This window comes from Aspergillus flavus, chromosome 3 (assembly GCF_009017415.1).
Source record: "Aspergillus flavus chromosome 3, complete sequence".
Lineage (NCBI taxonomy): Eukaryota > Fungi > Ascomycota > Eurotiomycetes > Eurotiales > Aspergillaceae > Aspergillus > Aspergillus flavus.
The window spans coordinates 458,767-472,050 of record NC_092407.1 but is presented as its reverse complement, the minus strand read 5'-3'; the positions used below and the strand labels follow the sequence as shown (position 1 = coordinate 472,050).

General features: G+C 47.8%; 4 protein-coding genes and 1 non-coding gene across 5 annotated transcripts; 1 reads left to right on the top strand and 4 right to left on the bottom strand.

Annotated features, from left to right (window-relative positions):
- Positions 1-94: 94 nt before the first annotated feature.
- On the bottom strand, positions 95-2,628 carry F9C07_2220394 (uncharacterized protein; the record flags this gene model as incomplete). The annotated part of the gene is made up of 3 exons (XM_071509720.1): positions 1,545-2,628; positions 1,291-1,429; positions 95-1,242 (listed from the first exon to the last, which is right to left on the bottom strand). Exons 1-3 carry the CDS (start codon positions 1,599-1,601, stop codon positions 95-97), a joined length of 1,344 nt encoding a protein of 447 aa, XP_071364787.1. The 5' UTR covers positions 1,602-2,628.
- Positions 2,629-3,634: 1,006 nt separating this feature from the next.
- Positions 3,635-7,160, top strand: F9C07_2065790 (monocarboxylate transporter; the record flags this gene model as incomplete). The annotated part of the gene is made up of 7 exons (XM_071508708.1): positions 3,635-3,946; positions 4,000-4,038; positions 4,100-4,177; positions 4,248-4,495; positions 5,689-6,020; positions 6,080-6,172; positions 6,238-7,160. 7 exons carry the CDS (start codon positions 3,635-3,637, stop codon positions 7,158-7,160), a joined length of 2,025 nt encoding a protein of 674 aa, XP_071364786.1.
- Positions 7,161-7,897: 737 nt separating this feature from the next.
- Positions 7,898-8,935, bottom strand: F9C07_4321 (putative NAD dependent epimerase/dehydratase; the record flags this gene model as incomplete). The annotated part of the gene is made up of 1 exon (XM_041285510.1): positions 7,898-8,935. One exon carries the CDS (start codon positions 8,933-8,935, stop codon positions 7,898-7,900), a length of 1,038 nt encoding a protein of 345 aa, XP_041144014.1.
- Positions 8,936-10,306: 1,371 nt separating this feature from the next.
- F9C07_t93 lies at positions 10,307-10,380 on the bottom strand. Its single transcript has one exon. It is a non-coding gene; the product is annotated as a tRNA-Ile (tRNA).
- Positions 10,381-10,941: 561 nt separating this feature from the next.
- F9C07_2147919 (uncharacterized protein) lies at positions 10,942-11,446 on the bottom strand. Its single transcript, XM_071509213.1, has one exon. It carries the CDS (start codon positions 11,296-11,298, stop codon positions 11,056-11,058), a length of 243 nt encoding a protein of 80 aa, XP_071364785.1. The 5' UTR covers positions 11,299-11,446; the 3' UTR covers positions 10,942-11,055.
- Positions 11,447-13,284: the final 1,838 nt, after the last annotated feature.

Genomic DNA, 13,284 nt, shown 5'->3' with positions numbered 1-13,284 from the left:
CCTCTACTGGTTTTAAAGAAGCACAATTAGGACATTTCCCTCTTCCATACCCTTTAATCGTATGACCATGCTAGCATATCGCATCATTGGCGGGTTACTCCTCCTCAACAGTTCGTATAGGTATGCCACGTATACTCGGGACAACCATCGCTGCTGAGAACTTGTTCAACCCCTCCTGCATCTTAGCCCCCAGTGCCACATTTCTCGATGAATTGTGTGGTTGATGATTGGTCCGTACACCATCATTCTCACTCTTGGAATCAATACGCGAACGGCTGCTCTGATGAAGCTCTAGCACGATCATAAGCTGGTCGAGAAGGGCTAGGACAGACGACAGAAGACTAATGCACGGCTGCTCCGCTACATACTTTGCAAATTCCGACGCAGTCATTCCGGTAGATGATTCCTGAAATGTCGTGGTTGTATCTTCCTTCGAAGCAAGCGTAATCCTTGCGTGGAGCCGGGTTAGTCGGCTTTTCGTTCCAGTCATCTTCCCCACTAACTGGCCTATAGCAGCAGGCTTAGTATTGACTTGTGATTCAATAATAGCGCGCGTAGCTGCATAGTAACCCGGACATCTAACTGTCTCGTTGAAGATGAACTCCGTGGCCTGACTGACAAAGTCATATTCATTCCTCTCACTTTCCGTACCGGATTTTTTGATGACCATCGATGACCATTCCGGTTTCTCCAAAAAGCATGACTCTCCTTGCCTAAACGCCTCTGTGACCAGAAAATTTCGAAAGGACAACATTAAGGTCCGGCCTATACCATGCTTATGCGCAGCAGGTCCGCGGGCGCACATAAGGTGGCGAATGCCGCCGCAGTGGAGTACCCAAGAATTCTTGCAGCTCTCATCCAACATCTCGTACCCTCCAAGTAAAATCGCAGCCGCTAGCGTCTCATCGGTGAGCGCTGCCGGCGTTTGCAGGATATACGCCAGATGCTTTATTCCTCTGCCATACATGTGTCGACCACAGGCGATAGCTCCTTTGTCACCTCTCACGACACCCATATGAAAGGTATTTAGTGCTCTAATTGCCCAAATCAACGCTTGTGGACAGGTAAGTCCCTGCTGGCGTATGAAATCCATCCAATTTACCTCTGGTTGGGAGGACCATATAGAATACGCCGGAAAGTAATATTCAAGAAAGTCGTTGAACAGCTCCTTTGTTTGGATGTCCAGCGCCGCAAAGGTCAGACCGGGAGCGAAAACCTCGTCGATGATGAGCTCGGATAGTTCTGTTTGCCGGGTCTGTTTCTGCTTTTGCACTCTTGGAGGAGTTCGACTGGGGTGCACCAAAGGCCCTCGTCGGTATCGCTGCTGCAGCGCTTGAGTCTGGTCGCGAAATTTGAAGTAACGATTATAACCCGGACATTCACAACCTCTCTTGATGCATCGCAGACATTGCGGACGAGTCTCGTCGCACTATAAGGCCAGCTTAGCCCACCTACCCCGTATGAAATTGTTTATCCTCGTTTCTGTATCAACCGGGTGGACCAGATTACTCCATTCCGGAGCAAATATTTTGGTATATACGGACCTTGATTCTGCGATTCACGCACATGCGACATCCTTTACTGCTCGAGACCCCTACCATGATGATTCAAGTAACGTGGGTTGACGAATGTGGCGGGCAGATACAATGGCACAGCCAAATGACGGTGGACAATTGAAGAGAGAGGGTAGTGACACAGTCTGAGTGAGCAAGGAAGGGTGGTGGTACTACTAAGTACTAGAATAGTCGGTAGCTGCAGGGGAAATCCTCTTTGTTTTCATCTTTTGGGACTAGTCACCCCGTGACCTTGGGTTTATCTGTGTAACACATTGAATATTGACCGGACTCATCCGCCTATAATTCTGCTTCTTTTACCGTATATCTTGGTGATTTCTTTTTCTTGTTTTTCCTTGTCCGCTTCAAATACGCAACAGATGTTTGCTCCACAGGGTGGATCGTGAATGGAAACTAGTGACCTTAAACCCAACCTTAACTGAGGGTATTAAGATCGCTAGGATGATGTGGGGTTCAATGCCCAACGAGAGGTTTTCGTTAGTGCGTCACGGACATACCTCCAATGGATTTCACGGTTTCACCACATATCTACTACTACTACTGCTCCGTACAACCGGTGAGGTGAATGCCTTATAAATTTAAAATAGCTCATTCAAATATCGGAAGTTACCTTCATTGTGCAACTCTGCGTAACACGGAGCCGGGAAGCTCTAGCCCGAGGGCAGCAACTTGCAAGTGTAAAGGGGGTACTTTATGCTCGGACGTTCGGATGTTCAGACATCCTGATGGTACTGAGATGGTTGATCAAAGGGTATACTAAGTAATTCGCTGTTAGTGGATGTCTATACCTGGGAGAAGAGGAAGCAGGACAAGCAATGAGCCTTCGACTTGTATAAGGACCCACCGATTGTATATTTTGCTGGTCAGAGCTATTAAAACTCAACGTCGTATGGCAACCAACACGTTTGTTGATTCATAACAATTATATAGAGGGACTCTAGCAACATCCTTAGGATAGTGATTTTCTAATTGGAATTGACGAGTCAATAAAAGTTGAAACCGATGCAGCGCTCACGATACTGTGCATAAGCCGTCACTATATTAGTCAGCATGGTTATGCGGTTGGCATATGTAACCCACTTCATCACGTGGGGAGCGTTTCACCTAATCTGGTAGCCAGATTCAAAGATTGCTGATGAATTACATCTGTCCATGTTTCTACCGACAGGATGCCACGTGTGATAAATCATCCCGTTAAAGCTGCATGTCTCGCCTGGTATAACTCAGTATTTTATTTTGCGTGTTGATAGCCGCATGCTGACTAACCTGCAGTCGTGCATCGAAAACACGTTGTGATGGTCAGCATCCTTGTAAACCTGTAGGGTCACTTGATCTCAAGCTCGAATGAGAGAGTCAGATTGCTGATGCAAGCTGACATCACAGTGTTTTGAAAGAAACCGTGGTTGCTTTTACCGTCCCAGTCGGCGTGGGGGACCGCGGCGAAGCACCAAAAATGACAAGGAAGTCCGACGCATGAGTGTATCTCGCTCTTCGATATCCTCATCACATCCATCGACTTCCGGCACCGCGGTCGACCTCCCTCAGTGTTCAAGTGTTTCAGGCACGGGAGACACGAATTCTGCTCAGGAAACTGACCCCAGCCTTCGGCATATCATTGGTCTCTTGACGCCTTTCAGTGGAGAGCAGAGCCTTAGTGTGGACCCAGGCCTGCTTTGGGGCCCTCAGGATACAGAGCCACCTAGCGAGATAGAAAACCCAGTCTTGAGGGTTTATACCTCTGAAAAAGATATGTATGTGAGCAATGAAGAGAGCTGATTTGAATATCTTTCACAAATTTGCCGTGCCGGCTGACTGGAGTTAGAGCGAATGCGTATTATATCTACATTCATCCATACTTAGCACTGCTACCAGCGTCAGTAAGTCCACAGTATGATGACAGGCCAGAGGTCTTTCAGCCTCCCGCTGCGGAGGCCGGTACGGTGGACCAGTCCTGTTTGCCTTATTGGCCAACAACTTCGTTGAGTTTAGCATTATCGGCGATACTCTGCTTGATTCCGCCTCCTCAGGATCCGCAACCGTCAGGGGAATGCCATGTCTGGATGCGACGCGCATATGCTCGTCTCTATGCGCAAGCCGCCCTTAGTATTGCGGAGAAGGAGATAGACGATCTTGTGTCACCAAACAACTTAACTTCTTATGCGGAAGACGATCGCCTTCACAACGAACTCCCCTTCCAGCTTTATCCAGTTTTGGCTCTTGTCGCCCTAAGTATCTACGAGTATTGTCAATGTGGCAATGTATCCCGGATGCGCACCCGCGCGAACCAGGCCATTACAACGGCCATGGATCTTGGTCTCCATCGCTTGGACACGAATGCTTCAGAAGCACACCGACGAGCATGGTGGTCCGCGGTCGGTGTTTCCAGATAACAATCTTGTGGGCAATGGTCACTTACTCATCACAGGTTTCTATACTTTATCATACTTCAGTCGTACAAGTATCAGTAAGACTCCGGAGCATGAGCGATCTTTCTCACAGCGATCTAATTAATAATATATCATCAGTCACCGATCATCACTGCAAACGATCCTAGGATAACTACACCTTTCCCCAAATTCAAAGCGTTCATAGATGGACCGGAGGTAAGGAAAGTCCCCACTATGCCGTTCTCGGTTTGTCTATGAGGAAACTGTAGTTGACGCGTTCCATCAGCCATGGCCACTTTTACTTAAAGCTCAAGAAGCTTACATCTCTGTCTCTGACCTTCTGGGAGCCTTGGGTCTAGTATATAAAGCTCCCACACAGTCCCTTGAGTTGCGCGATCAGATCTATCAACTACACTCACGTATAATGTCTCTGGCGACAGACTCCGAGTTCTACATGGGTCTAACATGTAAGGACGATGCCGAAGGTGTTGCAATGCAGGGTATGGGACTGATCGCATATCTCTTGCTTCATTCGTGAGTACACCACATATACGACTACGTTATTTGGAAGTCTAACGTTACTTTTCCCTTCACAGTGCATGGATCAGACTCCATCGGTTCAGAGCCTTCATGGACATTCCGCTTTTTGTTGAAAAGCATTGTGACCTTACTGCTATCAATGACAAGGCTCCATATCCAGAAGTATCCTCGAACTTTGAGGCTGTATTTCCGTTTACCGAGCAACAATCCTCCGTCAGGTGCTTGAAGTCATCCCTTTCTGTCGCTCGAGCGTTTCGAAACCTCCCCCGTCCACAACCGTCCCGGTCGACCGGGGGCTCAGGGAATCATCACTCACCAGCAGCTGGGAGCTTGGACATTCCTTCTGCAGTATCATCTACCACTTTGGGGGCGACCTCTCCAAGTGCCTTGCCGTACTTTAAATGTACTGCTATGCAGGCTAGCTACTCAATGTTCATGTTGGTGCATCGAATACGGGCAGCTATTGCTTCTAATCGTCTTTCGGTTTGCTATCCTCTGATGGCCAGCCCAGAACCCGCCACAGAAATCCAAGATGCTAGGAGACTCATTGAAGAGCTGCGACATGCGATCGAGTGTCTAAAGCATTCTATGGAGAGGGACATGGTATTCGAAGGCATTGCTGCCATGTGCCGTGGACTTACTGCTGTCTATCTCTCAGTCTTTCAAACTGATTATTTCGAGCAAGAAGTGTCGCGTCCTCCCGCACGTCAGCAAAGGTAGTCGTCATATTTCCTGGACAGTGTAGACTTCTGAAATGAAGCAGCTGCCGACGACTCGGCATGAGGTCTCACTTTGACGATAGGACTGGTTTCCCTACCGTATGATTTGCCTTTCTCTCATGTATTTTAGCGTTATTCTAGGAAGATGTTGCGATTTTACAACTAGTTTCCCGCCAGACATGTGTTGTATTGATCTCAGTTATAATCCCGGGAATTGACCGAAGAAGGCTTCTGATAATCACAAAATAGATCGAGGAGAAGGCAAAGAAACACGAAACGAAGAAGCGGAGGAGAAGAAAATGCTCTCTCGGGTTCCGCGGACACCAAACAATGCTTCGGCGTCCGAAAGTGGATTAGCTTGTAGTGAAGCTTTGTGCCATGCCCTAAACTCATCAAACAATTTTCAAAGGTATCTATGTAAACTGGGTAGTGTATTGTGGAAGTGGACGATCAATGCGAATTCCACAGGAAAAGAGAAAAAGGCGACATGGACGACAACAACCTCACATATAGCCTGTCGCAAACCGCCCCGAATAGCACCGTGGACAAGACTGCAAGGTCGCATGCAGGCCGGACTGAGGAAGACAGTGCCGTAGGCTTTCCAGACGGCGGATGGCGAGCATGGAGCGTGGTGCTGGGGTCGTGGTGTGCAATGGTTCCCTCGTTCGGTCTTTTGAATACAATGGGTGTCCTGGAAGCTTGGTTGGCAAATGACCAGCTGAAAGAATATTCCAAAGCGTCTATCGGTTGGATATTTGGCCTGTATTCTTTCTTCCTTTACTTCGGAAGCGTGCAAGTTGGTATGCGTGATCAAACTCTTTATGTTAAGTACTAGATACTCAAGGCTAACTCAAAACAGGGCCGGTCTTTGATGCTTACGGTCTCCGACCCTTGCTTATCCCAGGATGTATCGGACTTGTCGGTTCTCTTATGGTTTTCAGTGTAGCAAGTGGTTCGTCTAACGTGATGAAACATTCACTGTCTTTTATACTGATGGTACACCTTATCTTTCGCTAGAATATTATCAATTCATGCTCGGATTCAGCGTCCTCGGCGGAACTTCCTCATCAATGGTCTTCACCCCAAGCATAGCCTGCATCGCACATTGGTTCCATCGACGTCGCGCCTTAGCGACAGGAATCGCAGCCACAGCCGGTGGTTTTGGCGGCATTATCTTCCCGATCATGATATGGAACCTGAGCGAAGTAGTCGGTTTCCAATGGGCAATCAGAATAACCGGTTTCATCTGCAGCTTCTTCTGTATTCTATGCGTCCTATTTTTAAGGACCAGATTACCCCCTAAAAACCTGGGCGGGGGCAAGGTCGACATTAGAGCCCTACGCGAAACCCCATTTTCCCTCCTCACTGTTGCCATCTTCCTCATCGACTTCGCCCTGCTAATCCCTCTGACCTACCTGACCTCATACGCCGAATCACACAACATGAAAGAGAGCCTAGCATTCCAGCTAGTCTCGATCCTCAACGCCGCTTCGATCCTGGGACGAGTCGTCCCGGGCTATTTCGCAGACCGCTACGGTCGGTTCAATGTGATGATCGGCACAACACTGGTGTGTACCATTTTCACTCTGGCACTATGGCTACCAGCCGGGTCCAACCCCGCAGCTATCGTGGCATATGCTGTACTCTTTGGGTTCTGGAGCGGTTCTGCTATTAGTCTTGCCCCCGTTTGTGTTGCGCAGATCTCGTCCACGGAGGACTTCGGAAAGAGATATGGGACGACGTATTCGTTGGTTAGTGTTGGTGCTTTGTTTGCTATACCTATTGCCGGGGAGATCCTAAAAGCTCAGAGCCCGGGAGGAGAGGAAGAGGATTATTCGGGGCTTGTACTCTTTTGTGGGTTGGTGTATGCTTGTGCTTGTTTGTTTTTTGTTTTGGCGAGGGGGGTTTGTACTGGGTGGAGGTTAAAGACTGTATTTTAGGGGTTGTTTTGACAATCAAGGGAGAGGATAGTGGGTGTCAGTGAGCATAGATGGTTGGGTAGGATGAACAGGATGTACAGAGTATGTGTATAATCTGTTTGAACACATGAGCTGTGTATCTTTCCCCTTTCCATTCTAGCGCTTTGTTTTTGCTCACTGGGTTGGGGTAGTCGCAAAGCAATCCTTGGAGATCCAGGAATAGGTTTGTCCAGGCCTAACTCCAGGCCTGTAAATTGTGTATTTTTGCTCCAGTCTACTATTACCAGATAGTCCTCGTACCCTCGCGGTTAATACCGGAAGATGATTGGATGGGGACCTACTTTGCTCGTGATTGAGTGCTTCGGCTCCACATCCGCATGAAGTCTGTTACGGAAGGGAGATATTCAAATCCAACTACAGATTTATCTAACCTGCTAAGGCCAAAAAATCCGAGGCATTGCCAGAAAAATTGTCTAGATTAGGATATCTCAAAGCCGCTCACATTAAACTTTGGTTGTTTCATCTTTACGCAGCGGGCAAAGTGTTGACAAAGTGAGGATGACTTGGATATCTCATTGGAAGTAGCTAAGTTTCGGTTGCACGAAGACATATATTCGGCTCTAAAACGGAATATTAAAAATTCTGAAGCCCAGATAGAGGTTAGATAGTGCATCCTTTATAGTTATTTGGTGGCAAGGCCATGACAAAACAAAACAAGGACGATCACTAACCGCAAACTCTTGCAAGGGAGTCAGACCTTAATTTGAGTGTTTCTCTAGCTCCAAAAAGGCATAAGCCGAGTCGACAGCACTCTCCTCAAGGCCTCGATAACGAAGCCCAAGTATTCTCTGAGACTTCCCGGCGTCAGGTGTATACAACTCAACACCCCCGAATCCCGAGCCAGGCTTTCCGATAGGTACACGATCCTTTACTTCAGGGACCTTCTCCCGCAAAATATCTGCAATTTGTTGATAACTGTAATTTCCAGCACAGATAAAGAAACGCTCGCCGCCAGCCTCTGGAACTTCGTACGCTTTCAAATGAGCCTGCGCAACATCTCTTACATCGACCCAGGACCAGAATCCATTGTCAGGTATGGGATCACTTGGCTTCGAGTCCGGAGACATGAACCGGTATATATCAGCTGAGGTGATGTTCAACTGCGACACATGGGTAGCATTGATATTAGGGCCGTAAATCATAGGCGGCAAGATGGTCACGAGGTCAAAGGAAGTATTTTCGTCTCTGACAAAGTCCCATGCAGCTCGCTCTGCGACTTTCTTTGCAGCAAGATATGCTTGCACACTGGAGGTGCCTTCGCTCACAGCCTGTTCGTAGGTCATGGGGTTCCAGTCTTTCTCGGAGTAGGTATGACCGGGCCAGGTACCTTTGGACATGTCGATCATGGAAGCGAAGGAAGAGGTAATGACAATGCGCTTGACCTGAAGTCCATGCTTTTGGGCGGACTTGAGAATGTTAATAGTCCCGCTGATAGCAGGTTGCACAATATCTCGCTCGTTGCTGTCTGTTTCAATAGCACCTGGGCAAGCCGTATGCATGATTCCATCGACGCCTTTGACTGCTTCGTCGAAGGCACCATCCTTGACAATGTCGGGAACAATGGCAAAGCTTAGCTGTTCGCCGTATCGTGGGAATGTACGCTTGACCTTCTCCGCCGTAGCTTCAGAACGAACTGTGCCTCGGACATTATAGCCGGCAGAGATAAAAGCTTCGATGATATGAGCGGCTACAAAGCCGGAGGCTCCTGTCACAAGAATGGTCTTGGATGGTTGCATTCTAGAGAAGGAGTGGGAAGAGCTCAATGCCTGATTCAATGAAGATTGGTCTGTCGTTCTGTTTTTCAAATCATATTGGAACTCTGGGCCATTTATATCTGTCTTTCCGAAAGATCTGGTACAAGGAAATCCATTGCTTGTTTGGATATTGTAATCAATCATCCCCGCTTATAAAGCAAGCTCCGAGGTCTGTGGGACTGAAAGCTGGTGCCATGATCGTTAAAGAAATGCCAAGGCTGCCAATACGGGAAAGAAACGGACTTAAGACTCCGTGTTTCAGACGTTCCAGCGATATAAAATCGCTCTATCTTGAGCCGAGCAGCTTAACAGCGGACTGTATGGGCCACACCTAGAAAGGCTCAGCGAAGCTGCCAACTAAATGCAACCAATACCTCATCCCAATGCATCGTATGCAAGCGCTCACTCTGTGTAAGCTCCAAGGCGTCAAGCCTGAGAGTATTATGGCTGCTGTTATACAGTAAGTTCGACGAATGGACGATCAACGGTAATAACTGGGGTTAGTTAATCTCAGTCGGACCCTAAAGCAGGCTTAGGGCCCCGGGTAGGACACCTCCCGGGTTCCGGTCTTGGTTGAAAAAGGTTCTGAGACGGAGTTAATGGTAAATCCCGATGAGGACCTATAGAACACTGGATATAGTCAGTTGTTGTGTGAGGCCTGTTCGTATGCACGTTCAATGTGATGTTGTCTCCAGTGAACCGAGTCGCCACACGTCACTGTGCTGGCTAGTTGCTAGTGTCACTCGCACTCTTTTCATAAGACTTTGGGTCACCTGTAGGTCTCCACTTGCCATCAGCTTTGTTTGCGATCCAATCCAGAACACAGCAGTGGAGTTGATCCATGCCTTCAATCTCAGGGCCTCGCTTTAAAATGCAGTCATAACGAGAACTGTCGAAGTCAATATGAACAAAATCCCAGGTCTACTGGATCTCCGATTGAATGACAATGTCAGGCTAGCGGACTCGAGGTTGGGAAAAACCCCAAAGGCAACTAAAAACGCCAATGTTGTGATTGGGAAACATATCTCCCAGTATCAACCCTGGTCTTTAGTAATGCCTGGGGACGATTGGAGTTCAGCAACCCAGGGAGCAGGAGGCAGTCAACTTGTTTTATCCACAGCGTACGCATTATGGAATTGCCTCGGTCATCTTCAGTAGCTAGACGCGTCAAAAGCTCCTTTGGTGTTGGCCTCTATCTCTTCCTCGTGGGCCATAGACTGGACCATTCGGTGGTTAGCGATCAATAATGGTTTGGATACCACGGTTGAGCATCAACTGTGTAGTCGAAAGGAGTCACACGTCAGGTATCGTGTTCCTTGAGGTGGAACAGTGCGTTCCAGTGCAAAAAGAAAATGGTCCCGGAGAGGCTCGAACTCTCGACTTCTGAGTTATTAGCTCAGCACTCTAACCGACTGAGTTACGGGACCAACTATGTCCAGGAAGGTTGGAAACGGCGCCCAGTCCTGCGGTTATAAGCTAGGTAAACTCTGAGTTGCCTTGGCTGTATCACTTCTCTACAAGAGCCGAAATGTACGGTTTTCCGCTGGCAAACCGTTGACCACACAGGAGCAGTAGTGGGTTGGTATCACCATGCCTTACACAGTCGCTGGATCTGGACAGTATTAGGGAGACAAGTGTCAGGCACCGATGTTTTTATCACTCACTTTATATGGATTTCCTGTGGGAACGATGCCCGATCAAAGATTATATCGTCAGTGAATGACTCTTGATGGACTTCAGCAGCGGAATAACGGTGGGGATTCCGTACAGAAATTGTATCCGGTAGAGCACCAGTCATTCATAGGGTGCTAGGCACCGACCAGGATCTAGAATTGCTATTTGATATGATATCACAAATTACTCGTGAGAACGTTTCTCCTATGAGAACTCTATCCGTTGCATTCCTTGCTGCTACTTAGCTTCTACTATTTTTTATGTCTAACATGATTTTTTTAGCAATATATAATAAGTAATATGGACACAGAACTCTTCTTTCGACTCTGCCATCCCTCGGGAATCATGCTTCTACAGCCTCGTATAGCCCAATTGCAGGTATTAACCTCTCAATATCCGTCGCAAGAAACTGACGCATCTCGTTGTACCTACGATGAGGGCCCCACCCTTGGATCACACTCATCTAAAAGAGATCGAGGCACTGTCCCATATACAAATTCATTAGGAATGGCTGGATCACCCAGGCAAGTCATGAAGGATTTGAAATTCGGCAGACTGTTGCTTGCGACAAGCGTGTAGAAGTTGCCGCTGTTCCACGTCACGTAGCAGTGACTAAAGTAAGGTCGGATTGCTTCGGCCATACCGTCGAGCATCACCTCGTTCATATTCATGGACGTGAGAACCTCTTTTCCCTTGGCCACAACATCTTCCCGACTGAAATAGCGGGTCTTGAAACCGTGATCTTTCTGCAACTCCCGTCGCTGGTATTCCTCCACGTCCGCATGTGTTGATCTGACTATTGAGTCCCAAGACCCTCCGGAAGAACTTATATCTAAGAATAACGTGGTACTCAAACTCGAAACCACTGACTCGCATGTGTGCTTGATGCATGATGCTTGCTGGAAGATTTTGGAGGTGCATCTGCGAAGGCCAATACTCCTAACACGGTTGTATGAGACTTTACGCATTTTAGAGAGACCTGCCACCCCTACTGGGCATTTCCAATCGGAGCACCAGCCACCATCGGAAGTGACAGAGTTCCCGAACCTTTTACCAGCCCTTACCCCCCCCCCCCCCTCTCCCACCGAAGCCAAGTAATAGAGTCCGCAGGCTACGACAAGAGCGTAATGAAGCAAATGTGGCTGTCTTCCACAGCTTGCCTCAAGAGCTCCGCCGCGAAATTGCTTCATACCTCCCTACATCCGATTTTTATAATCTTCGTCTCGCATCTCAATCTATGGGTGGGATATTCTTTAGCCAATCCTTTTGGAAAACTCGTTTCGAGTGTCATGGCGATCGCTGTTTTCTCGGTTCTCCTGATGGAGGTCCGCCAAAGATACCACGCAGAGGAAACTGGCACCTCTTGTATTACTGGACACATGAGAAGGTTCTATCACAAAGACTGCTAGAGAGGCAAGATATCTGGTGGCGTTGCCGTTTGATTAGTGGTTGTACCGACACCAGACTTCATTGGCCATCTTCTTGGCCCTCGTGCTTCGGTTACAAGGCATCGCTCACCTACCTCGGGTGATTTTCGCTTCCACATTCCTTGAGACAAATCGCAGTGTCCGTTCTCGAGGATGGGCACAACACCTTCATAACTGGTATTGAATTTACTGGAGAAAACAAAACGGTGAGAGTAGGGCACATTAGTTCTCCGGGCCGTATAAAGCAAGATATCCGATCACTCAGAGGGTTTAAGATAGCGATGTCGAACGAAGGTATTCACGCTATCAAGTTCAACACCAGCACAACAGACTGTTCTTGGATCGGGAAGATTACAAAGAGCTGCTGGGTCCTTGACATGAGTGAGGCATCCGATGTGTTTTCTGTGCTGATGGGGTTCGATGTAGGTGTAGCTTTCTGCTGAGGAGCTCCTAAGCGTGACCCTCATAGGAGCTAACATGATGGATAGGAATTTAAATTGGCTCGAATAGGCCTTGGTCTCATCCCACAGGACTAACTCAGGAATGGGAATATTGCGGCCATATTACACTCATTCTTTTACCATTCTCTTTATTGCCCCTCAGTCTCGCCTTTCAGCGGAGGGTGCTAGTGTTCATCTTATCATAGCAGGCAATGAACAGTTCTTCAGGACATAGTCTATGCTAATAACTGCGGAAGCATTTTCCTGCGATATTAGAGGCACCATGAGCCTTCATTAAGTTCTGTGTCATTACACCAGCTACAGATTATAGTTAGCACTCATATGCAAACTGTCTTTGGGTAGGTATCTTAATTGACCTGAGATCCTTTAACCATGAGAAAGTTCCTACATCTGCGTTGGCTGATTGGTAACCAGGAATGTCTCTTTGATTCCATAGCGAGGGAGGATGTCAGTTTGAACCCAATTGGAGAGTTCATTCAGAGTTCATTCAGAGTGATACAAGCGGGGAGTTACCTAGCCTGGCATAAAGGAGCGCGAACCTCTGATCTGCAATCCCGAAAAGGCAAATTCCCGATGCACGGATCCGATTTCCCTCCAATCGGCACATCCCATACTATAGTTGACAAGGTATGCCTACAAGAATAAGCGATTATCCTAATGCTTTCTTTATCTAGACTAGAAGAAAAATCGAAGACGGCAATGAATGAGTCTTCTTGGCTGATACATCGGCGCTTCTCCGCAAGGGAATCAAGGTCGGGAATGGGGTTTG

Excerpts from the sequence above, each read along its gene's own strand:
- F9C07_2147919 (XM_071509213.1), bottom strand. The coding sequence starts at position 11,298 with ATGAATATGAACGAGGTGATGCTCGACGGTATGGCCGAAGCAATCCGA.